At 38.1% G+C, this 25,503-nt stretch overlaps 2 protein-coding genes across 2 annotated transcripts; one reads left to right on the plus strand and one right to left on the minus strand.

Moving 5' to 3' along the window:
• The first annotated feature begins 5,447 nt into the window (after window positions 1-5,447).
• On the plus strand, window positions 5,448-8,159 carry LOC142224438 (uncharacterized). Its single transcript, XM_075294207.1, has one exon. The coding sequence runs from the start codon at window positions 5,448-5,450 to the stop codon at window positions 8,157-8,159; it is 2,712 nt and encodes a 903-aa protein (XP_075150322.1).
• A 5,347-nt stretch (window positions 8,160-13,506) lies between these two features.
• Window positions 13,507-22,088, minus strand: LOC142224439 (uncharacterized). Its single transcript, XM_075294208.1, has 7 exons — window positions 22,042-22,088; window positions 21,377-21,555; window positions 20,748-20,787; window positions 20,531-20,676; window positions 18,862-19,020; window positions 14,339-18,788; window positions 13,507-14,227 (listed from the first exon to the last, which is right to left on the minus strand). The coding sequence occupies exons 1-7, from the start codon at window positions 22,086-22,088 to the stop codon at window positions 13,507-13,509; spliced, it is 5,742 nt and encodes a 1,913-aa protein (XP_075150323.1).
• Between the last annotated feature and the right edge of the window lie 3,415 nt (window positions 22,089-25,503).

Consider the following 25,503-nt stretch of genomic DNA (forward strand, 5'->3'; position numbering starts at 1 on the left):
AAGCGTGATCGCAATTCATTGGACTTTTATGACTGAGATATTTTTGAGAGCAAGGATTGCACTAACAAATACTGAAGTGTCGATCATTTTAGACGACACAGATTTGTAAAAGCTTGATTGACCATTTGAAGACCATAATTTATACCAAAGGTAGTGAATTCCAACAAAAGGTGATTCTTAAATTTTATATTATTTCCGAGATTTTTTGCTTTGATCAATAAAAGTAAAAAAAATGAAAAGATATTGCATTACATATCAGTCATCTTGTACATTAAGCGATGTTAGATGCTTGTAGTTAATCCCATATCTTTGAAATTTCCTTTGGCGTGTGTACAAAATCCAGTCCCAAATATGGGACCAGAAGGAGGACTTTAAGGTCAATATCGAATGATGACTACGCAATGGACAAGCCAGAATAACCTAGTGGTAAAACTTCGAAAGACAGACCCATAGTCAAGGACACTAATTGAAAAAATTACGTTCCAAAATCGTGAACGAACGGTAACATACTGAAACGGAAACGTTCACGAAAACGGAATATTCACGGTTTCGTCCACGGGCGTTCACAATATAAAGTAAGTTTTGTGCCCAGATGATTTCAAACCATCATTTATCTATAATCACTTCAGCTATTTTGATTGTCTTAATGGAGTAACTATGAAATTCTATATGGTAATTTTGCATTTTGCCATAGGGCAAATGCTAACATTATTTACAAAACTATTTTAAAGAAATTTCAATAACATAATTATAGTATAAATAATTTTACCAAAAACCAAAGGTAATAAATAAAAGTGGACATATACACAGAAAATTCCGATTTAACTAAAAATTTGAAGGGGTTCAGCTTGAGGCTAAACCAAAGATTAGGGAGAGTGACAGAGAGAACGAGAGAGCTGAGAAGAGAAAGAACTTACAAATTTGCAATGAAACATAATCATGTCTCATTATTAGGGTTTACATGCAATCAATACCAGCAATTGTAGGCTGCTGTTGTTCCTGACCACACCACATAGGGAAGTCATAGATGCAATAGAGCCTTAAGGCTATACTGGTGGTCGTTTCTTTCGACTTTCAGCTCTTTGGTCAGCATAGGATGATGTTAGACATTTAAATATTGGAAACTTCTTATTATCCCAACATAGTGAAAATATTCCTTAACTCTAAAAGACCATGGCAATGTTTGGCTAGATGGCCAACAGCTCCTCTAGCCAATAATCATCATTAAAATGCAGCCCCCTACCAATCGATTGATTCAGTCAAAAGCAAATACTCTGTGCGATGAATTAACTTTACCTAGCCATTACAGTTTGGTATTGGACCAAGGGAAATAGCTTTAAATAAACAGAGTAAAAGAAAATTGCAGAACAGATCTCCACAGTCTATTACTCTTCTAAGAGTGCAGTTCAAAGTAAATGTTTGTTTATGTACACGCCTCAAACGTTTTCCCTCTATCTTCAATCGTGGTGGGGGATTTCTTGAAATTTAAACACAAAATAATCCTACACTGAGAGAAGTGGGGGAACTATAGAGGTTGTTAGGTGTAACTAGCCCATATTCATAATGAACTTCACATGGAAAAATTGTATTTCTGTAGAAATTTTTGCCACAATTTTATTTCTATAGAAATTTTTGCCACAATTTTATTTCTATAGAAAATTTTGACAAAATTTTATTTCTATAGAAAATTTTGAAAAAAAAATTACTTCTATAGAAAATTTTGTCAAAATTTTATTTCTATAGAAAATTTTGGAAAAAATTTATTTCTATAGAAAAATTTTGTCAAAATTTTATTTCTATAGAGAATTGATGAAGGACCTCTTAGATAGAGAGAAATATTATGCAAAATCGACCAAAACATCAAGAGTACTACCAATTTTCAAAAAATAAATAAAATAAAATATATACAATGTTTGGTAGAATCCTACCAACTGTGGCAACCGTGATTGAAAGGGATTGGGAGAATCAAGTACTTTGCTTGACTTTGATAAGGTATTCATGCCCGGGATGCACAGATGATATATCATCTGCATCGAAATCCCTCTTGTACCAGTAGATCGTCTGAGTGCCACTGGCTGGTATGGGGCGATAAGGTATTCATGCCCGGGATGCACAGATGATATATCATCTGCATCGAAATCCCTCTTGTACCAGTAGATCGTCTGAGTGCCACTGGCTGGTATGGGGCGATAAGGTATTCATGCCCGGGATGCACATATGATATATCATCTGCATCGAAATCCCTCTTGTGCCAGCCGATCGTCTGAGTGCCACTGTCTGGTATGGGGCGAACAGCTCTCCTTGTCACTCTAATACACTGAAAACAAGTAAGGAAAGTCTAAAGTCGGGCGGGGCCGACTATATTATACCCTGCACCACTTTGTAAATCCAAATTTTCGATAGTATATCAAATTCGTCAAATGTGTTGGGTGCTATATATAAAGGTCTTTGTCCCAAACACATACATTTAAATCTGACTCTATCTGAACAAAATTTATAATCTATAGACTTAAAACTTAAGTCGGCTAATGCCCTGGGATGATACGCTATGTTTGTAAAAAATATGGGAAACATTTTATTTAATCTGAACACTTCGCAAAAGTGTATTTATGATTTATGGGTCGATAGATGTGTATTTGAAATAAAGGAAAATTTGAGTCACTTTTACAAGTTTTCGACTTAGCAGTGGCGATTTTATAAGGAAAATGTGGGTATTTTGGCCATTTTTGCCCAAATCGGAAAAACATATATATGGAAGCTATATAGAAATCTGAACCGATTTCAACCAAATTTGAAATGCATACTTAGTATTTTAATTCTACTCCCTGTTCAAAATTTCACGTAAATCGGACTACAACTTTGACCACTGTGGTCATATGACGGAAAATCGGGCGAAAGATATATATGGGAGCTATGTCTAAATCTGAACCAATTTCAATCAAATTTTGCACACTTGACTATAAGATCAAGTGTTATGTCTGTGCAAAATTTCAAGCAAATCAGGGTAAAACTCTGGCTTCTTGGTCCATATAAATGCATATCGGGCGAAAGATATATATGGAAGCTATATCTAAATCTGAACCGATTTCTTCCAAAATCAATAGGGTTCTATTCGGACCCAAAACAGGAACATGTGCCAAATTTGAAGACGATTGGACTTAAACTGCAACCTACACTTTGATCACAAAAATGTATTCACAGACTGACGGACGGACGGATGGACAGACGGACATGGCTACATTGACTCAGGAGCCCACCCTGAGCATTTTTGCCAAAGACACCATATGTCTATCTCGTCTCCTTCTGGGTGTTGCAAACATATGCACTAACTTATAATACCCTGTTCCACTGTGTGGAACTCCTTGTCCAAAAGTCGATACACTTTTCAATAAAGCCGTGTTGTCCTTATAATTAAGGGATTTGACTTAAAAATTGGTAACATAACATGAAAGCAAATTTGTTTGGGATAAGGTCAACTTGACTTTAATAATTCAGAAAAATTTTTTATAATTAATGAAATTGTCTTTAAATTTGTTGTCGTTTTGCATCTTGACAACAAAGCATAAAAATCGTTCAAAAATAGGACATGTTTTTCAACACTTTATTTTAAAGACATTTTTACTTGAAACATAGCATAATTTCTATTGGAAGTCGAGTTTGAATTTGGAAAACAAATTTGCCGTTAAATCGTTTTTAAAGGACTTTGATAGCATATAAAGAAAAAAAGCTTAAAAAGCGAAGAATTAAAATTTGCAGAAGCAAGTACACAAAACCTAAATTTAAAAGAGAATTGTGTCTTAAAAGTATCCTTACTTGTATTCTCCGCTTCTTTGGCTCGGAATCAATACCAAATTTTTTAAAGTAAAGACAAAATCCGAGTATACTTTTTTTTTCAGTGCACCAATGTTCCAAATTTCAACCGCATCGGATGAATTTAGCTCCTCCAAGAGGGATCAATTTATACAATATACTAACACCACGTACCAAATTTCCATCGGATCAGATGACTTTTGCTCCTCTAAGAGGCTCCGGAGGTCAAATCTGGGGATCGGTTTATATGGGGGCTATATATATTTATAAGCCGATGTGGACCAATTTTTGCATGGTCATTAGAAAACATATACCAACACCATGTACCAAATTTCAGCCGGATCGGATGAAATTTGGTTCTCTTAGAGGCTCCGCAAGCCAGATCGGGGGATCGGTTTATATTGGGACTATATGTAATTATGGACCGATATGGACCAATTTTTGCATGGTTGTTAGAGACCATATACTTACACCATGTACCAAATTTCAGCCGGATCGGATGAACTTTGGTTCTCTTAGAGGCTTCGCAAGCCAAATCGGGGGATCGGTTTATATTGGGGCTATATGTAATTATGGACCGATATGGACCAATTGCAATACCATCCGACCTACATCAATAACAACTACTTGTGCCAAGTTTCAAGTCGATAGCTTGCTTCGTTCGGAAGTTAGCGTGATTTCAACAGACGGACGGACGGACGGACGGACATGCTCAGATCGACTCAGAATTTCACCACGACCAGAATATATATACTTTATGGGGTCTTAGAGCAATATTTCGATGTGTTACAAACGGAATGACAAAGTTAATATACCCCCCATCCAATGGTGGAGGGTATAAAAAAAAATGTTCAATAACTTTACGGTATTGATAGAGTGTTTGTCTTCGAAGAACGTCTACCTAGTGAAGTCATCTATTTCGATTGATAAACAGGGGCAAACACTGCTCTGAAGTGGTCTCATGGTTTGTCTTTGTTTTTGGTAGTGAGTAAAAACAGACCCCAACTATCGGACAATGTGCTAATGAAGCCACTGTGGTACAATGGCTAACATACCCGCCTTGCATACAAATTGGTATAGGTTCAATCACAGTTTCGACCCGCTGTGAAACCACTTAGAAAAGTTTTGAAATACTCAGAAAATATCACCACGGATTATCCCCTATTTGTAATGCTGGCGACATTTCTGAGTATTTCAAAACATCTCCAAGTAGCTTCATAATCGGTCGAAACTTGGATTGATTGTATACAATCCATATGGGATCCATTCGGACTCGGCTATAAGAAGGAAGTTCCTTATCAGTAAATTAAATATAGGAGAAGCAAAGCATCATTTAAGATCATCGTTCCAGAGGACATTTTTGATAGAGTGGTTAATCCAGAATTTTGGCCACAGAATGCTCTAATTAAGGAATATATATATAAAGAATCTCCAATTACAGATATTGTATATTTACCAAACAGTTCACAAAATGTTCCAAAAAACTAATTAATACTTCCGATAAGAACATTTCTATAGTATATCAAAATGTAAGAGGTTTAAATACCAAAATTTCTACTCTTTACTCAGACAGTTTTGGTTTCGATTTTCATATAATTGCATTTACTGAAACATGGCTTCAACCAAATGTTTATGATATGGAAATATTATGTTCAAAATACAGAATTTATAGACGCGATCGTGAAAGTAATGTAAGGAAAACAGGTGGTGGAATACTGATAGCAGTATCCACTGAAATTCCTTCTGAACAGATTCTGATTCAACATCTTAACGGTATTGAGATAGTTATGGTCAAAGTACTCTTCAGAAACATGTCTTTTTTAGTTTCTTGTTCTTACATTCCACCTTCATCAGACGATGAAACTTATGCCCGTCACGTTTCGGCAATTTCATCCGCATTTCAATATTTATCAGCATCTGATACTTTAATAGTTTTAGGCGATTTCAATATACCTTCGGCCTCCTGGTTACATTCTTCTGAATCTAACAGCTTAATTCCTATAATCTCAAATAATAATATTTCTAATAACTTTCTTAATTCATTACTAAATCTTGGCCTTTTTCAAATAAATAATATATTTAATTCACATGGCAAACTACTCGATCTAGTTTTTGTTAATGATACATCTAACATTCGTTTAGAATCGTTTCATGCTTTAACAAAACCGGAAGATCGATATCACCCTACTCTAATAATACATGTCGCTGCCCCAAATTCTCTGCCATCTAGAATCACTGGATCAAAGAAAGAGTATTGTTTTGCTAAAACCAATTATAATATGCTTAATTCATTACTTTCTGCCATAGTTTGGGACGATATTCTTGACTCTGGCAATATTACTGAATTATCGAACCGGTTTTATTCAGTTCTTCAAGATTGCATATCTAAATCAGTGCCTCGATTTACTGTGGACAACAATTCGGGACCACCTTGGAAGACCAGGGTCTTAATGAGACTAAAGAATAGAAAGAACAAAATGTTCAGAAAATTCAAGAAATCAGGTTCATCTCTTGATTTTTCAAACTATTCAATAGCCCGTTCTATATACAATCTGGAGAATAAACTGGCTCATCGAAACTATTTAAGTAGGATGAAGGAGCAACTTAGAGTTGACCCCAAGTCTTTCTATAAATTTGTGAATTCAAAACGTCAATCTAATACCCAACCGACATATCTTAAATATCAGTCACTAACCGCAGATAATGATATGGACATTTCGGATTTATTCGCAGAATTCTTTGCTACGACTTATTCAGATAGATCATATGATTGTAGTAACACATACCCGTTTATAACTAGGAGTTTTGATCGAATCGATTTCTCCTACGTTCATGAAACTACCGTTTTAGATAACTTGAGGACTCTTAAGTCTTCATTTAATGCTGGCCCCGATGGTATTCCGTCTTGTATCTTGAAACTGTGTGCTGATAAACTTTCATATCCTCTATCGTTATTGTTTAATAGTTCATTAAAGTCAGGAGTTCTTCCAGATATATGGAAACGATCTTATATTATCCCTTTGTACAAATCAGGTGACCGAAACGACGTATGCAATTATCGAGGTATCTCAAATCTTAGCGATATCCCTAAGTTGATGGAGAAGATATTAACTAATTCTATAACCCACCAGATTTCATCATTATTATCTACAAGCCAACATGGTTTTAGAAGAAAAAGATCGACTATAACAAACCTTTTAGAATTTACTTGCTTGGTAAACGATGCTTTTAGAAATCGCTTGCAAACTGATACTATCTACACTGATTTCAGTAAAGCATTCGACAAAGTTAATCATGCTCTCCTTCTACGGAAGTTAGATATGATTGGCTTCAGCAATTCTTTATTGAAATGGCTTCAATCGTATTTAATCGGTCGGACACAATGTGTTAAGTTCGGCAATGCGACATCAAGATATTTATCCGTTACGTCGGGTGTTCCCCAGGGCAGTCATCTCGGGCCAGTTTTATTCTGTTTATTTATTAATGATTTACCATCGATTATAAAATATTCTAATATACTTATGTTCGCTGATGATGTAAAATTATTTCGATCATTTAATGATCCCGTCGATCAATATTATCTACAGATTGATCTTGATAACTTCTCCAATTGGTGTGAATTGAACTTAATGGAGTTAAATACCTCGAAATGTAAGTTAATGCGCTTCTCGAGAGGCACTGTATATGATTCAAGTTATATTATCGGTTCTACCAGGCTGGAGGCGGTTGATTCTTTCAAGGATCTTGGATTGTTAATGGATCAGCGTCTGAACTTCCGTCAACACATTTCTATGGCCATTAGTAAAGCATATGTTACTCTAGGATTTATGAAACGATGGAGTAAGGAGTTTAGAGATTATTCAGTTACTAAAATATTATACACTACATTAGTACGAAGCCATCTTGAGTATGGTTCCATAATTTGGGATCCATATTACACCATCCACTCGGACAAGATAGAATCTGTGCAGAAGCAATTTCTTTTATTCTGCCTACGACACAGAGGCTGGGATCCCCAGTCTTTACCATCATATGAATTTCGTTTGAATCTTATAAAATTACCCTCATTGTCAAGTCGCAGGACAATGTTAAATATCTGTTATATAATGAATATAATTCAAGGTGAGATTGAATCAGAGTTTCTTCTCAACAGGCTTGCCTTCAATGTACCTATTAGGCCCACGAGGAATTTTGAACCATTAAAAATTCTATATCATAGAACAAACTTTGCAAATAATGATCCTTTTCGAAGATTATGCGCGCAATTCAACAAATATTATAACCTTATAGATCTGTCTGAGAATCGAGTAACATTAAAGAGAAACATTATCTTGCACTTGAACAGATAAATTAGTTGTACATATTAGTCTGTAAGGATTTTGTATCTATAGACGTAATAAAAAAAAAAAAAAAAAAAAAAAAGAATCGAGCAGCAGTCATTGATATGAGAGAATACACTGTGGTATCACAACTACTGAATAGTCTAAGTGAGTCTAGAATAATGGGATGCCTTATATCTTTCCTAACCTATGTCCAAATTTTCAGTTTAAAATCCTACTGCGTCAGCTATCTCGTGTACCTTCAATAGAATTTGCATATTTTCCTCAGTGCGATTTTTAACTGTAGCCATCGAATGAGAAAAGATCATGTGCTCTTCTATTTCGCTGAACGATTTACCTCCACAAACGAGAATCGAATCCTCGACCAGTGTTGCTATTTTTTATTTACATTGACCCAATGTATTTTTCTCTATGTATGTCAACAATTTATGAACAGATCATTCCATGGTGAATAATGTAGGGATAGTTAGATCTCCATCTCCAAGTAAAAGATCACTATCAAGATCATCGTTATAAGGCAGTGGGCAATCTGCCATCATCAGACTGTATGCGCCACAAGATCATGATCTCTTGCGATTCAAGGCTCATATTAATTTCCTTGTGGCTAATATCCACTCTCGTCGACTACAAAACAGATCGATCATTGTTTGGCCAAGACAAAAATACTTCATTGGTATGGCTAAGCTGACATGATCTATTCCTGCTACTTCTGATGGTTCATACTAACAATGTTTCGAGGTATGTGCTTGCCTGGCCAACGATCTTAATTTGTTTGTCATGTCAGAAATTATAAATTTGCATAGTCTCCCTCTATCGATTGGGGAGTGCAGCTAAGAATTCAAAGAGCTTTAATGTTTTCAAACTTCTTAAGATCTGTGGATTTTATGTCCAATTTTATCTGTCCGTCAAGCTGTCTGCTGAGGTAATTGCTAGCATGGGGGAACACTTATCGTTAGCATTTAACTACTGGTTAAAATGGCGCTTAAATTAATCAAGTCAAGCTGGGCTGGATATTTCAAAGGCTAATTGCAAGGTACAAGGTATACGGTATACATTAAGTAATACCAGTGGTTTCCAAATTCAAATTTTACAGCCTGTTAAAAATACCACTTTATTACGAAGACATGCAATAGGTCAATAGCAGTAAATACCTTCAAAGATTGAGACTTCTATCAAAATGGAGTGGCACTTGCTGATTGTTAAACTCCATAGCAATTCAGTGTTGCTAATTCGTTTTGTAAAGTTGGGCTCCTAAAAAAATTCAAACAAATTATATTGCTTCAGAAGAGAATAGGATAGATATCATTAAATTCCATTAAAGAGAAACGTGAACGTGTTAATTTTTGTCGGCATTATGCGGTGGTGTTATTGGCGAAACCTTCTACATTGAAATTATGGTTGTACAACCAATTGTACAATGTGGTTGCAGTATAATCACCACTATTAGAGATACCAAGTCGAAAAACGACTTGTGATATAAAATTATGCACGCAAAGAAGGAATACGATCACCTCAATCAAGCTTCAAAAGCAAAATATTATTTTTGAATGGGCAACATGGAATATTTTTGGCGCAAAAATGTTATTTTCTCTCCAAGTGAAAAATGCCTGCCGAAATCAGATTATGTCCGATAAAATAACATGGTTGCCACAAACATGTTACATGCTCACCAAATTACATTTTGGTCCAGAAACATGTTTGCGGTGAACATATACCTTCTCTGGGTGTGCCGAATTACGAAAAGTGAGTTGCGAAGTTTATCCCGTAGGTGTTTGATCGTTGGTAAAAATTAATTTGTCTGAGTAATCACAACCCCATTCCTACTGCCGGGAAAAATACAAATAAAATACGAACAAAAAAATACAAAGAGTTGTAAAAATTTTAGTAGTAGTAGTTGTAGTTAGTTTCGTTTGCGTAAGATCGCTCGAGCGTAGACGGTTAGTTATGGGAGTTAGGTGGCTCGGGAAGGGGAAGAAGTTTGAGGGGGGAATGTAGAGACTATACTAGATTAAGATAAGAGGTATGGCCGTGTGACGAACCGTGAATGCCATACGGTCATGGAGACAATGATGTCGTCGAAATTAGCACGGGGACATTGAGGATTAAAGGGTGATACGGTCAAAATTTGGTCAATATAAACTTGACGTATTTCATTCAATTTTGCATTTAAAAAAACATGAACACCAATCATTTTGAAGGTGTGTGTGTAGAATGTTGCTCCTATTTTGATTTTGGAATTCACTCTTCAGTTGTCAAAATGCCGTCCAAGCAAGAAGAGCAGCGTATCAAAATTTTGCTCGCGCATCGCGAAAATCCGAGCTACTCGCACGCAAAGCAAAATCGCTAAAAGTTGCCAAATCAACCGTTACAAATGTAATTAAAGTGTTTGGGGAACGTTTGTCGACAGCCAGGAAGTCTGGATCGGAGGGAAATCGAAAACCGGAGACGACAAAGAGAGTTGCCGGTAGTTTCAAGCGAAACCCTAACCTCTCTCTCCGAGATGCCGCAAATAAGCTGGGTGTATCGTCTACAGCCGTGCATCGAGCCAAAAAACGAGCCGGACTATCGACTTACAAGAAGGTAGTGACTCCAAATCGCGATGATAAACAAAATACGACGGCCAAAGCGCAATCCCGGAGGCTGTACACGACGATGCTGACGAAGTTTGACTGCGTGGTAATGGACGACGAAACCTACGTCAAAGCCGACTACAAGCAGCTTTCGGGACAGGAGTTTTATACGGCAAAAGGAAGGGGAAAGGTAGCAAATATTTTCAAGCACATAAAACTGTCAAAGTTCGCAAAGAAATATCTGGTTTGGCAAGCCATCTGTACCTGTGGCTTGAAAAGCAGCATTTTCATAGCTTCCGGGACTGTCAACCAAGAAATTTACGTGAAAGAGTGTTTGAATAAACGTCTGCTGCCTTTCCTGAAGAAACACGGTTGTTCCGTACTGTTTTGGCCAGATTTGGCATCTTGCCATTACGGTAAAAAGGTCATGGAGTGGTACGCCGCCAACAACGTGCAGGTGGTTCCCAAGGACAAGAACCCTCCCAACACGCCAGAGCTCCGCCCAATTAAGAAATACTGTGCTATTGTCAAGCGGAACCTAAAGAAGACCAAAAAAACGGCTAAGGACGAGCAGCAGTTCAAGGCAAACTGGCTTTCTGCGGCGAAGAAGGTGGACAAGGTGGCTGTACAAAATCTGATGGCAGGTGTCAAGCGTGAGGCCCGGCAATTCGGATTTGGAAAAGCGAAAGCCTAACTGAATATTTTTCCTGAATTTTATACTAATTGAACTTGAAAAAGAAATTTAATTTGATTTTTTAAATAAGCGATTTCACCGATTTACACCCGTTTTCCCTTGACCAAATTTTGACCGTATCACCCTTTACCAGACGGACAAAATGACTGCAGATGCAATAAAACTATGTGTTGATGGGAGTCGTATGGTACTCTGTCAGTGGACAAGTACACTATTGCAAAGGCAATTTGTGGGACGAAATTACACCTGCGGGGGAATCGGGAGATAAGCAGATGTTATCACATAGACAGTAATTCCCTATGAATTTTGTCGTAGCGCTTGATGAAATGTCGAAGATATATTCCCAAAGAGAGATCACCAAAAAAAGAGGAAACAAATTGGTTATGATGATATTTCAAGTGTTGGGTTTATTTCTATTGGATTGTTCTTTACCAGTATAGCGATAGCAAGCAAATGAGACAGATGCAAGAAGAATTTTGCGGAAGTCTAAATATGACATTGGGGGATTCTGCGGCGAAAATTTTCCTTTTGGTTGGCAAATCATTAATAATTGTCAAAAATATTGGTATTGGGGATTTCATGACTGGAAATCGGAATTAAGTATAGAATGCGTAGGGTTTATGTTGTGGTAACATAAACATTCCGCCCCCTCTTGCAGTATCTCTGCAATACATTAGGTAGTGCCATATTTAGATATCCTACATACATATGTAAAACAATAATTGGTAAAATCTAATTGCAGATCGAATACAATAAAATATTTCTAAATATATCATGTATAAGTTTAAATTGATTCTAAGTTCACATTCCAATTCATTTTTTAAAGATATTATATACTACATTAATTCGAACGTGCACAATGTAATTCATGGATTAAATTAAATTAATAAAAATCTGACAATTCAATTCATGGATTAAAATAGTATCTAAGAAATACATATGGTGACTGTTGGTGTATACTTTGCTACGTATCTCTTATCAATATAATTCAAGTGGGTTATAGTATTCTTTTGGTTTTGTTTGTTTGGTTTTGCATTGTCAAAAAATGTTATAGGACTGTATTCATTTTAAAAATCGGTTGGTTTATATTCAGTTTTTTTTTTTTTAAATTGGACAATTGCCATAAATAGTCCAACCAAAAATTGTATTTTGCGCAGTTGGTAGGCCAGGTCGGCTTGAAATGCCTTCGCTAATTACACGCGAGTAAGTATCTGCACCGAGAATTATGTCTATCGGGCTAGACTTGTAGAATTCAGTATCCGCGAGCAGGATATTGTGAAACCGTGTCTTGTAGGATTTGGAAATGGATTTTTCGGGGGTGTGGATAGATATGCGGCTATTAACCCGCAAAATGACTTCGATTGTTATAGTAGAGTCATAAACGGAGGACATAGTGGTAGGACAAAAGGTCTCATCGTTGAGTGTATATGTAGTAAGACGGAACTTGTTAACCACTGCCGAGGATATACGGCTATAATTGGACGCAGAGTCTAGGAGGCATCGTACCTTATGTCTCTCATTTTTGGCTATTATGCGGACTAAAACTGTGGGGAGCAGGGTGACATTGTTCTGCTTAAGGAGAGTGGACAATGATGCGCTTTGGGAGGTGGAAGCGGATTGCGTTGCTGCTTTCTTACTAGGTGAGAGAGTTGATGTGGATTTTGGATTTTCATATTGCTTTCTACAGGATGATGTATTTTCATGGCGCTTGGATGTTACTACGTTTGATGGCCGATTTCGGTGACGTTTGTCTTTTCCTTTCGGTAATGATGGCTGTTGTGACTGCAGTCTCTTATGTGTGTGCAGCAAACTATGGTGGTTTTGATGGCAGTAACGACATCCAGTAGTAGTGAAACATTTTCCTTGCGAATGTTTATGGGCTAGGCAATTTTTACAATAGCCATATGTGTTGACCACCTGTAGGCGTCGTACAGTATTCATCTCTAAGAATCGCCTGCACTTGCGTAATGCGTGTGGATGTCTGCACAAACGACAAATATAGCAGCCAGTAACTCGTTGATTGGTGTTGTTACGCATCGTAGATGGTTTATTAGGACCTGAGGAAAACATATTAAAAATGGATGAAAGCAAGCTATTGGGAAGATTCGTTAAAGAGGACAACAAGTTTCGAGATTGGTCTTGTTATAGTCCCCCTGCCCGTTAGAATGTCAGCAACTCGAACTCGCCCGTCAGAGCCTGGACGAACCTTTTGAATTCGGCCCAGACGCCACTCGTTTGGAGGAGTATTTTCTTCTTTCACCACAACCATCGCATTATCTTGCAGGTTCTCGTTTGGCATTTTCCATTTGTAGCGCTTATGTAGCTCTTTCAGATATTCCTCCTTCCATCGGAGGCAAAAATGCTGATGGATAACTTTCAATCGTTGCCACCTATTTAACAACGACGCCTGACATTCTCGGACATCCGGATCAACTGGCATTAATATCGGAGTACCGATTAAGAAATGACCAGGGGTAAGAGCAGCGAGCTCAGAGGGATCATCGGATAAAGGACACAATGGACGTGAGTTCAAGCACGCTTCTATTCTTGCAAGTAAAGTTTGGAACTCCTCAAATGTATGCTTAAAGTTCCCCGCCACCTTGCGAAAGTGGCTTTTGAAACTTTTGACGCCAGCTTCCCAAAGCCCTCCCATATGGGGAGCTCCAGGTGGAATGAAATGCCAAGTAATCCCCTGGAATCCATACCTGGACTGAACAGCGAGATGTGACGTCTTAATAAAATCTTTCGCCAAAGATCTAGAGGCACCAACAAAATTGGTACCGTTGTCAGAATGGATATGAGCTGGACAACCTCTTCGGGAAGCAAATCGAGAGAACGCGGCTAGAAACGTGTCTTTAGAAAGATCGGATGTGGCCTCAAGGTGAATTGCTTTGGTTGAGAAGCATATAAACACGCATACGTACCCCTTCGTAATGCGACAACATCGACCAGTGTAATGTTTAATGTCGAACGGCCCCGCAAAGTCCACCCCAGTGTGGGTAAATGGTCTTGAAAGATCGGTTCTTTCAGGGGGCAATGCGGACATTAACTGTGTCTGACATCTGTGTTTATATACGATGCATGGTTTGCATTTATTAATTGTGGTTCTGATCAAGTTTTTTGCCCTGATAATCCAATATTTGGATCTTAAGAGACGCAAGACCAATTGATTTCCTCCATGGATAGAAACCTCATGTATAAACTTGACTAATAAACGAGAAAACTGGCAGTTATATGGGAGTAGGATGGGGTGCTTTTCGTTGTATGACAAGACTGGAGAAGATACTAATCTGCCACTTATTCTTATAATGCCCTCTGCATCAATAAATGGGTTTAAACTTAATATGGGACTGTTCGAAGCAATGGGTTTCTTAGCAGATAGAGCCGAATACTCATTTGGAAAATTTGCTTTCTGAGAAACAGCAATGAGGCGGTCATGAACCATCAATATCTCAGAAGTAGAAATGTTTATTGAATCCCTTTGATAATTTGAACGAAACTTAGGATGGGTGCTAAATAAAAACCTATAAATATAAGCAATGACTCGGATTGCCCTTGGCAGCGAGGAAAATCTTTCCAGCACATCACTAAAATCCTTGAAGTATGAGAAATGGACCTTAATATTTCTTCGCTCGATATCTATCGTGTCGGTTGAAGGGCAGTTGAATTTTGGCCAATTTTCCTCGGGGTCACTAAGCCATGGAGGACCATTCCACCACATGAAATTATCTATAAGGCCCTGTGGACCCACTCCACGACTAGCCATGTCAGCTGGATTATGTTCTGATCTTACATGATGCCAGTTCGACGGACATATGACTTGAGAAATCTTTGACACCCTATTAGCTACGAAAGTGGACCAAAAATTTGGAGGCTTACTCAACCAGGACAACACAATTGTTGAATCCGTCCAACAGTAAAGCGAATATTTCGGAATATTTAGCTTGGGAACAAAGTGATCGATCATTTCCGAAAGAAGTGTTGCCCCACATAACTCAAGTCTCGGGATCGAAATCGTTTTAAGAGGGGCTACTTTAGTCTTACATGCGACAAGATGGACAGAAACGGACGTACCTTGAACGACACGGACATACAGGACTGCGGCATAAGCTTTTTCCGATGCGTCACTGAACCCATGAAACTGAACATCGGATGATGGAGTATACCCAAACCACCGCGGAATTTTAATAGAATTTATCAAAGGATATGAAGATTGAAAAGCTTTCCACAGGGACAATGATTCATGAGAAATTTCTTCATCCCATTTAGTACCTTCTGCCCAAATCCTTTGCATTATCATTTTCGCAATGACCAGGCATGGGGCAAGCCATCCCGCAGGGTCAAAAAGACTGGAAATTCTTGAAAGAACTTCCCTTTTGGTATAATTGGACATATCGGGGAATTCTATAGAGGAAAAGAAAAAGGAATCAGATGAAGCGTTCCAACGTATGCCTAACGTTTTTGTCGTGCTTCGGTCATCAAATTCCAGGAAATCCTCAGAAAGGAGCTGACTCGGAAGAAGATCTGAAAGTATTTCCTTCGTATTGGAAGTCCATTTTCTCATGGAAAAACCGGCAGAGTTCAATGCGGCTATCAACTGATCCCTGGATTTAACCGTGTCACAAATGGAATGACCGCCTGCTAAAGCATCGTCGACGTACATCGAATTCAACAATATATCGGATGCAAGGGGATACTCAGAGCGAATGTCATTTGCCAATTGAATAATCGTCCTAATGGCCAAAAATGGGGCACAGTTAACCCCGAATGTGACAGTGTTTAGTTCGTAATCATGGATAATGTCAGTTGGATCGTGCCGAAATAGTATCCGCTGATATGGCCTGTGATCCGGATGGACCAGGATTTGCCTATACATTTTTGTTATATCTCCGTTGAAGACATAACGAAAGAATCTCCACCTCAGAATGAGTACCACAAGATCCTGTTGTAATACAGGACCTGTGTGTAATACATCATTCAAGCTAAACCCGTTTGATGTAGGGGAAGAAGCATTAAAGACTACACGGACTTTTGTAGTCTTACTCTCCGGCCTGACGACGGCGTGATGTGGCAGGTAGTAATGTCTGGAAGAGTCGGAAGATTTGAGAGACTGCACTACAGTCATATGACCCAATGTTCCGTACTCTTCTATAACCCTATCATACTCAATCTTGAAGTCCGGATTCCGAAGAAGGCGCGCCTCATTTCTAAAGAACTGAGCCATAGCAGATTTTCGTGATTCACCGATATCAATCGACTGGGAAAATTCCTCCTTAAATGGAAGATTCACTATGTATCTGCCTTCGTGGTTCCTAGTTGTCGTGGCAGCATACAGATCCTCACAAAATTGCTCAGAGGGTGATAAAAACGTTTTTCGAGGAAGGTCTTCCAACTCCCAAAAGCGAGAAATCTCCTTATCTAGAGAGATTTCACAAAAATAGGACACGATGTGAGGAGATGTATTGGACGTTTCACTTGGAATGGGGCCCGTAAGAACCCATCCAAAGACAGTCTCCTGTGCAACCAAAGTTCCACAGACATGTCGTTGCACACCTGGCAACATAACGGAAGGAAGTAAGTCCCCACCTATGAGCAGATCTATCCTCGAGCTTTCAAAAAATCGAGGATCTGCTAGGGGGATATTTGGAATCTCTCTCAAAGATGAAGGATCAATTGTCCTTGAAGGTAGACTCCCCGATAAATGGGGAACAACTAGGGCAGAAGTGGGTATCCCGACCCCTTCATCAATGTTGGAAGCCAAAATGAATCTACATTCTCTTTGAACTGAGGCGGAGGTGGTATTATTCAAGCCCGATATGGTCGCGGAAGTGCGCTTGAATGGAAGTTGTAGGTTATGGAATAGTCTCTCTGAGATAAAAGTGCCCTCCGATCCCGAATCCACCAAGGCACGAGCAAGGTAGGAAAAACCATTATGACATATTTTTACAATAGCCGTACCCAATAGTACAGCTTTCGATTGACTGGAAAAACATGTTTGTACTACCCCTCTGTCATTACTAGTGGACTGTATAGAAGATAATTTGTTATCTGTGGGAGCTGGAGAAGGAGTAGTGGCCGATGTAGCCTTGGGGTTTGAGGAAGCCTGCTCTCGATGAAGGAGTGTATTATGGCGTTTACTACATTTGAAGCAGGTGTATTTGCTAGTGCAATTGTTTACCGAATGCACCTTGGAAAAACAGTTCAAACACAGCTTAAACCTCTTAATTTCTTTAAGCCGTTGGTTTGGAGTCATATCCAAAAATTTTGGACATTTCCGGAAAGCATGGCTTCCATTCGAACATAGACGACACGAGGATTCAGTTACTTTATTTTGAAAGGTCTTCACAGTCTTGCCACCAATCTTCGGGCAAGAATTATTGGTTGAGGGCTGTCTTGAGTTCAAATCCTTCCTACGAATTTCTGACACAGACTCCAAGGTCCTGTGACGATTCGTCAGGAAGGTATTAAGGTCAGTCCATTTTGGTAGCTGTGTCTTGTCGTCCAGGGTCTGCTCCCATAACGTAAGGGTGACATCTGGAAGCCTATTGCAACACACAAAAACAAAAATAGGATCCCAACTCTCGACATCAATTCCATACAGTTTCAACAAGGATATACATCCATTTATATCCCTCTGTAAGCTTTTGATGGATGTAGAGGATTCGGACTGGATAGGAGCTAGGTTAAATAAAGTCTTTAGTTGGATGTTTACTAAAACTCGTTTATTTTCGTATCGTTGGGTTAAATTCCCCCAAGCTATAGGAAAATTCTCATTGGTTAGTGGCACTTTCCCAACAATATCGTGGGGTTCCCCTTTTGTCCGTTGACTCAAATGGAACAGTTTCTCAACCGGACTAAGCCTTGGATTCCGTATGCACACCGCGGTAAACATATCGCGGAAAGTGGGCCAAGAAGAGTAGTCCCCGCTAAATATTGGAACTTCGCAGGGTGGTAGTCTGAACCCTTGGGTTTGCGCTGGAGCTACGTTGGACGTCGGGATATCTATCTCCTGCAGCAATACCCCCAAGTGTTCCACACAGCGACAATAAGTCGCAAAGGCACTGTTATACTTGGACTTCACCATCTCAATCTCAGCGGCATTTACTGATGCCCTTTCCTCGATATCCTTCGAGCTCCCCCCAGGATCTTGAGCGTCATCAGCCGCCTCATGCTCAATGTCGGCGAGGCACTCCTCGTAAACAGGCTTTAAACGTTCCCATAGGTCTTTAGCCTCAACCTTATGGGCTTCAATAATAAACTTGGAGGTGAGTGGTGTTCTCTTGTCCTTAAGGCTGGCTTCGAATTCAACCAGTCTATCTGACAAGCGGATATACCGATCGAGAGACATATCGACAAAGGGCGACCCCGATAGTTCTGGGAAAAGTAAAATAAACACTGATAGAAGCGCTGAGACCACGAAAGACAGAATATCTCTGATCCAACTAACTTTCACTTGAAATGGCTGAAGTTACGGGAATGATCACATCAATAACACCGATCAAAAAAGCACCACCACCTACTTGGCTATTTCCGACCTTAGGTCTAATCGAAATCGATGAGGATATTCCCTTGTAGGTTAGAGGACAGCGATTTGTAGAATTTATCGCTTCAATGAATAATGGATTATTTGTAAAACACAAAGTAAAATATATCTCGAGTTTCAGAAATTCTGGATCACACTGACCCAAATAATCACATCAATAGAATCGAAAGTATACAACAAAAGTGGTATAACCATATAGTTGAGGACACTTATAGGGAAAAGGCTTAATATTATACCCTCAAAGAACAGTGAATCCACAAAAAATTTGCTGGTGATTTGTATCAAATTTTAACTAAACTGTATTACAAAAGAAAATTTCTTGTTAAGTTCACAAATCTAAGTATTTAATTTCTAAGCAAATTCAAGAAAATTTATTAGACATATAATTTATTCACTTCTCAAAAAAAATTTGTAGTTGGAACAAATGGGAGTTCAAAATTGCATAGTGTCTTTCGAGCCATAAGAAGTTCAAGATGGGCACAATATTGGTATAATTCACAACTTCTAAGAAATTCTGAACTATATTGATGGGGACATGCATTCGGAATGTCCTTATGCTTCCGTTGCGAATAAAACTCAACTAAGATTTTAATTGGAAACAAATTTCTTTTTTCTTTTGAAATCTTTTGAAAAATTTTTTTTTTTTTCTGTGTATAGTTTTACCAGTAATATTTCACATTCATAAGGGTTTTCGTCCAATACACATTTCGATCCATAATTTTTCAGATATTTACGTCTTCCTTTTTTCCAGTTTTTCAAGTGATGTACGGAAAAATTATTGAAGTCAAGAAAATGTTTCAAAACATAATTTTACGAACTAAAAATAAAATTAAACTGGACTTAGTGCCATGGAGGCGAACCTCTCTTCTTTCTGAGTGTAGGCTCACGTATGTAAATTAGTTATGTGGAAATGCTCACCACCATAATAATCAAATATGTGCCGTCATAGAAATATTTAAATATAAAGGAAATCCATAGAAAATATAATTTATTTTCTCACCAACTCGAATATATTTGTATACGTATATCATATATAAATCAGTTTGGTGCAGAAACACAATTGTCACCGAATAAATCCCAATCATATAACATTCATATGGAAACTAGATTAAAGAAAAATATCCTTTAATTATCGACAATTTGAAGATAGAACGACATGTGTACTTATGCTGGCAACCAACAGTATTAAAAAGAATGTTAAACAACAGCTGACTGGTGAAAACATTCACCTAAGAGTTCATTGACCTATATTTTGGAGAAAGTGCATGCTAACAACGCAGTGCTGCTTGCAGTTCTGCCGCTGCGCCAATCTTACAGTAGTGTCAATCGAGCGAGCGAGAGAACGTACTATAGAGAGTAGCCGAGAGTAATGTTCATATCATTGATGGTAAACCAGTCACCAGTGATGGAAAAATCTGTTACTTATACCGATCTAGACGATATCAATGGCACATAGAAAAAATATATAATCACTATAAATGAAGTACACCTGGATAGCAATAAATGATTTCTATAAACACAAAAAAGGTTCCAAAAGATGCGACTCGTTTAATGAACAAGAAAGTAAATATACATATCCATAAATATAGTAGTATGATATGCTCAGTAATACTGCCATGTACTTTCGAGAAATGCTTGAGGGGTTTGGGAGAGTCGTGTGCTATGGAGGGGAATGTGATCGAATGGAGAGAAAAATTGGGAGAAGCTAAAACGTGGAGTCTGAGTGACGATGGATAGAGTTGGGAGATGATGGGGGAAGTAAGCGGATCGATGGGCTGAGAATATTTTACATGGATGGTTGTGTTAGTAGAGAGGAGAGGATAGGCTTTGCTGAAATGTGGAGTATTAAAGGGGAGCTGGAAGAAAATAGCATACATTCATCGTGACCACGTAGCAACAACAACGCAGTATTTGTAGTGAAGTGCGCTACTGGTCACCGCATGGCATATGGAGTAGTAACTGAGGGCTTACTTACAGAGAAAGCCCACCGAATATTTTGAGACACGTGGTATTCCTCTAGGCAGAATTAAATGAGGTTCGATGTATGTATTTATATGTTATTACACAACTCACCGCTGAATATGTGCGAACAAAGAGTAAATTCTTTCCCAAGCTTCGTTTAGATTTTTTTTTAATTATATTTTGATTACTGTCTTGCCCACGATTTTGTTCGATGACGTTTTTATGTTTATGCAAAAAAGTTATTTTTCCAGCAATATCTTCTTGTATTTAATATTTAATTATTTTTTCTTTCAGGCCGTCGTTTACTTTTAATAAAAATATTCGTTCGTTTTTCTCAAAATTGTTAATTTAGCTTTCGAAATTTAGCTGGATGGTTTATTATCATCCACACAACCACCGCACTATACCACACTTGCTTCACAAATGATGAGAGACACAAAAATCAAAGTATACAAACCTGTTTTCCTCGGTATGCTGCTTCTTGAAACGTTGGTAATGAAACTTGCGAGAACCCAATGATGAAATTGCTCTTGGTGACCCGGTTCGAATTGGACCAAATGTTGATGGGAGTCGTATGGTACTCTGTCAGTGGACAAGTACACTATTGCAAAGGCAATTTGTGGGACGAAATTACACCTGCGGGGGAATCGGGAGATAAGCAGATGTTATCACATAGACAGTAATTCCCTATGAATTTTGTCGTAGCGCTTGATGAAATGTCGAAGATATATTCCCAAAGAGAGATCACCAAAAAAAGAGGAAACAAATTGGTTATGATGATATTTCAAGTGTTGGGTTTATTTCTATTGGATTGTTCTTTACCAGTATAGCGATAGCAAGCAAATGAGACAGATGCAAGAAGAATTTTGCGGAAGTCTAAATATGACATTGGGGGATTCTGCGGCGAAAATTTTCCTTTTGGTTGGCAAATCATTAATAATTGTCAAAAATATTGGTATTGGGGATTTCATGACTGGAAATCGGAATTAAGTATAGAATGCGTAGGGTTTATGTTGTGGTAACATAAACACTATGGAAACAATAATGTCGTCCAGGTTAGCTCAGTACTGCGTTATAGAAAACTGACGGATAGATCTAGCCCTGGAAACTATTTTTGTTTACCATGGATAACGGTCGGAGAGATAGGGCGTTCGAACCATATGTGACATCATTGGATAGTGATTTAGGGATAGTGATATGGGAGCCACCGTGGTGCAATGGTCAGCATACCCGCCTTGCATACACAAGGTCGTGGGTTCGATTCCTGCTTCGACCGAACACCAAAAAGTTTTTCAGCGGTGGATTATCCCACATCTGTAATGCTGATAACATTTCTGAGGGTTTCAAAACTTCTCCAAGTGGTTTCACTGCAATGTGGAATGCCGTTCGGACTCGGCTATAAAAAGGAGTTCCCTTTGTCATTGAGCTTAACATGGAATCGGGCAGCACTCAGTGATAAGAGAGAAGTTCACCAATGCGGTATCACAATGGACTGAATAGTCTAAGTGAGCCTGATACATCGGGATGCCACCTAACCTAACCTAACCTAAGGTCTTTATGAGCACTGTTGACATATGGTTGGTGGAACTACATGGTGGTGGTTTCTCGGAGGGGAGAGTGGGGAGTACGACACGGGGAGATTTTCTGCAATAGACTGGTTCTTGACTGCCTGCACTGATAGAAAAAGTTTCGTTATATTAACGAAATGTTTCATTAAAAGTGAGCCAATGAAACAAATTCGTTAATACAATGAAATTTTTCGTTATTACAACGAATTTGCTGTTAATCAACGTAAAATTTCGTACTATTAACGATTTATTTCATTGTATAAATGAAAATGTTTCGTTATATCAATGAAAAAATTTCGTTGGCTCAATTTTAATGAAATTTTCTTTGTGTGTGGTAGGGCCATTTTCCGATGTGAGGTTTGATAGTCTAGGAGCGCCATTGGTGATCATTTAATGGGTAGTACATCATTCCGATAGGAGCTTATATAGAAGATATGTCGACTTCTATATTAGATTTGCATTGACATCCGCACGGAGGTGTTGGGGACAAACTGGGGTTTAATTACTGTAACTTGTGGTGGCCATGGTACAATGGACGGGGAGGGTGTTTGAGGCGGATTAGATGGGTGGGCGTATATCCGACATATTGACTTACGGACGTAGGAGTCGGGGGATTCCACAATATGTTGTTTTGCTTTGAGACGTCCCGAAGCCCAATGTAGTTAAAAATATTGTTGTTTCGCCAAATAAATATGCTTGCGTGAAAATAACATGGTTGGCTAAAAGATTATGCTCTTGAAACATTTTTAATGTGATCATATTCCTTCTCTGAGTGTATCATTTCATTACAATGTCCGAATTTCTCGTCATTCTCCAACGTAAGACTAAAAGTTTGGAAACGATACCAGACTTGGGATCAATGGAGATTCAGATTGAAATTGAAGTCCGTTATGGTGGCTCTAAGATTGAAAATGTTGGGAAACTGGATGGAGTCATGAAGCTGACAAAACGTGGAAAGAGATGCTCTCTCGGCGGGAATAGTGACCGGTTCCAATTTCTTACACCTTAAAACGATACGGGTGTCGAAGACAGGTGAGACGATGGGGTTGGGTTTTAGGCAGTGTTGCCGGGGAAAATTTTCGGTTTACCCTACAATGATAAAAAAGTTCCCTACTTTGCCCTACAATATTTTTCCTTAAGTTGAAACAAAATCAATTCTACCAAAAATAGTAGATTTTTTTCTCTTTGGTAGAATTCTTGATGTTTTGGTAGATCAAATCTCTCTAGAAATAAAATTTTAGAAAAAGATTATATAAAAACATGTAAGGAAAGTCTAAATTCGGGCGGGGCCGACTATATTAAACCCTGCACCACTTTGTAGATCTAAATTTTCGATATCACATCAGTCAAATTATTGGGGACTATATATAAAGGTTTGGGACAAATACATTTAAATATCACTCGATCTGGACAGAATTTGATAGACTTATACAAAATATATAGACTCAAAATTTAAGTTGGCTAATGCACTAGGGTGGAACACAATGTTAGTAAAAAACAAGTAAGGAAAGTCTAAAGTCGGGCGGGGCCGACTATCTGAAGCAATTTTAAGGGAACTTCGCAATAGTTTATTTATGATTTATCACTCGATATATATGTATTATAAGTTTAGGAAAATTAGAGCCATTTTTAAAACTTTTCGACTAAGCAGTGGCGATTTGACAAGGAAAATGTTGGTATTTTGGCCATTTTTTGTCGAAATCAGGAAAACATATATATGGGAGCTATAGCTAAATCTGAACCGATTTCAATCGAATTTGGCACACATGACTATATTACTAATTGTACTCCTAGTGCAAAATTTCAACCAAATTGGGCCAAAACTCTGGCTTCTGGGGCCATATCGGGCGAAAAATATATGTGGAAGCTATATCTAAATCTGAACCGATTTCAATTAAATTTGGCACACATGACTATACTACCAATTGTACTCCTTGTGCAAAATTTCAAGCTAATCGGGATAAAACTCTGGCTTCTGGGCCCATATAAGTGCATATCGGGCGAAAGATATATATGGGAGCTATATCTAAATCTGAATCGATTTCAAGCAAATTTGGCACACATAGCTACAATGCTAAATCTACTCTCTGTGCAAAATTTCAACCAAATTGGGCCAAAACTCTGGCTTTTATGACCATATTAGTCCATATCGGGCGAAAGATATATATGGGAGCTATAGCTAAATCTGAACCGATTTCAATCAAATTTTGTACATTTGACAATACTACTAATTGTACTTCTAGTGCAAAATTTCAACCAAATTCGTTCAAAAGTCTGGCTTCTGGGGCCATATAATTCCATATCGGGCGAAAGATATATATGGGAGCTATATCTAAATCTGAACCGATTTCAATCAAATTTTGCACACTTAACTATACGACTAAGTGTTATGTTTGTACAAAATTTCAAGAAAATCGGTATAAAACTCTGGCTGTTGGATCCATATTAGTGCATATCGGGCGAAAGATATATATGGGAACTATATCTAAATCTGAACCGATTTCTTCCAAAATCAATAGGGTTCTATTCTCACCCAAATTAGGAACATGTGCCAAATTTGAGGGCGATTGAACTGAAATTGCCACCTAGACTTTGATCACAAAAATGTGTTCACAGACAGACGGATGAACGGACAGACGGGCAGACGGACATGGTTATATCGACTCAGGGACCCACCCTGAGCATTATTGCCATTGTCTCCTTCTGGGTGTTACAAACATATGCACTAACTTATAATACCCTGTTCCACAGTGTGGCGCAGGGTATACAAATTTTTGGTAAATGTTTCAATGAAAAAATTTTGAAAAATATTTCTATAAAAAAAATTGAAAATTTTTCTATAGAAATAAAATTTTGAGAAAATTTTCTATAGATATAAAATTTTAAGAAAATTTTCTATAGAATATTTGTTTGGTAGATATCTGGAATGGTTTTCTTCAAATTTTGCTACATTTTTTTTTGGCACGAGTGGTAACCGTGGTTACCACGCATTGTTATAGATCAAGCCCTACCGGTT

The sequence above is a fragment of the Haematobia irritans genome, chromosome 2 (assembly GCF_050003625.1).
Source record: "Haematobia irritans isolate KBUSLIRL chromosome 2, ASM5000362v1, whole genome shotgun sequence".
In the NCBI taxonomy this organism is placed as follows: Eukaryota; Metazoa; Arthropoda; class Insecta; order Diptera; family Muscidae; genus Haematobia; species Haematobia irritans.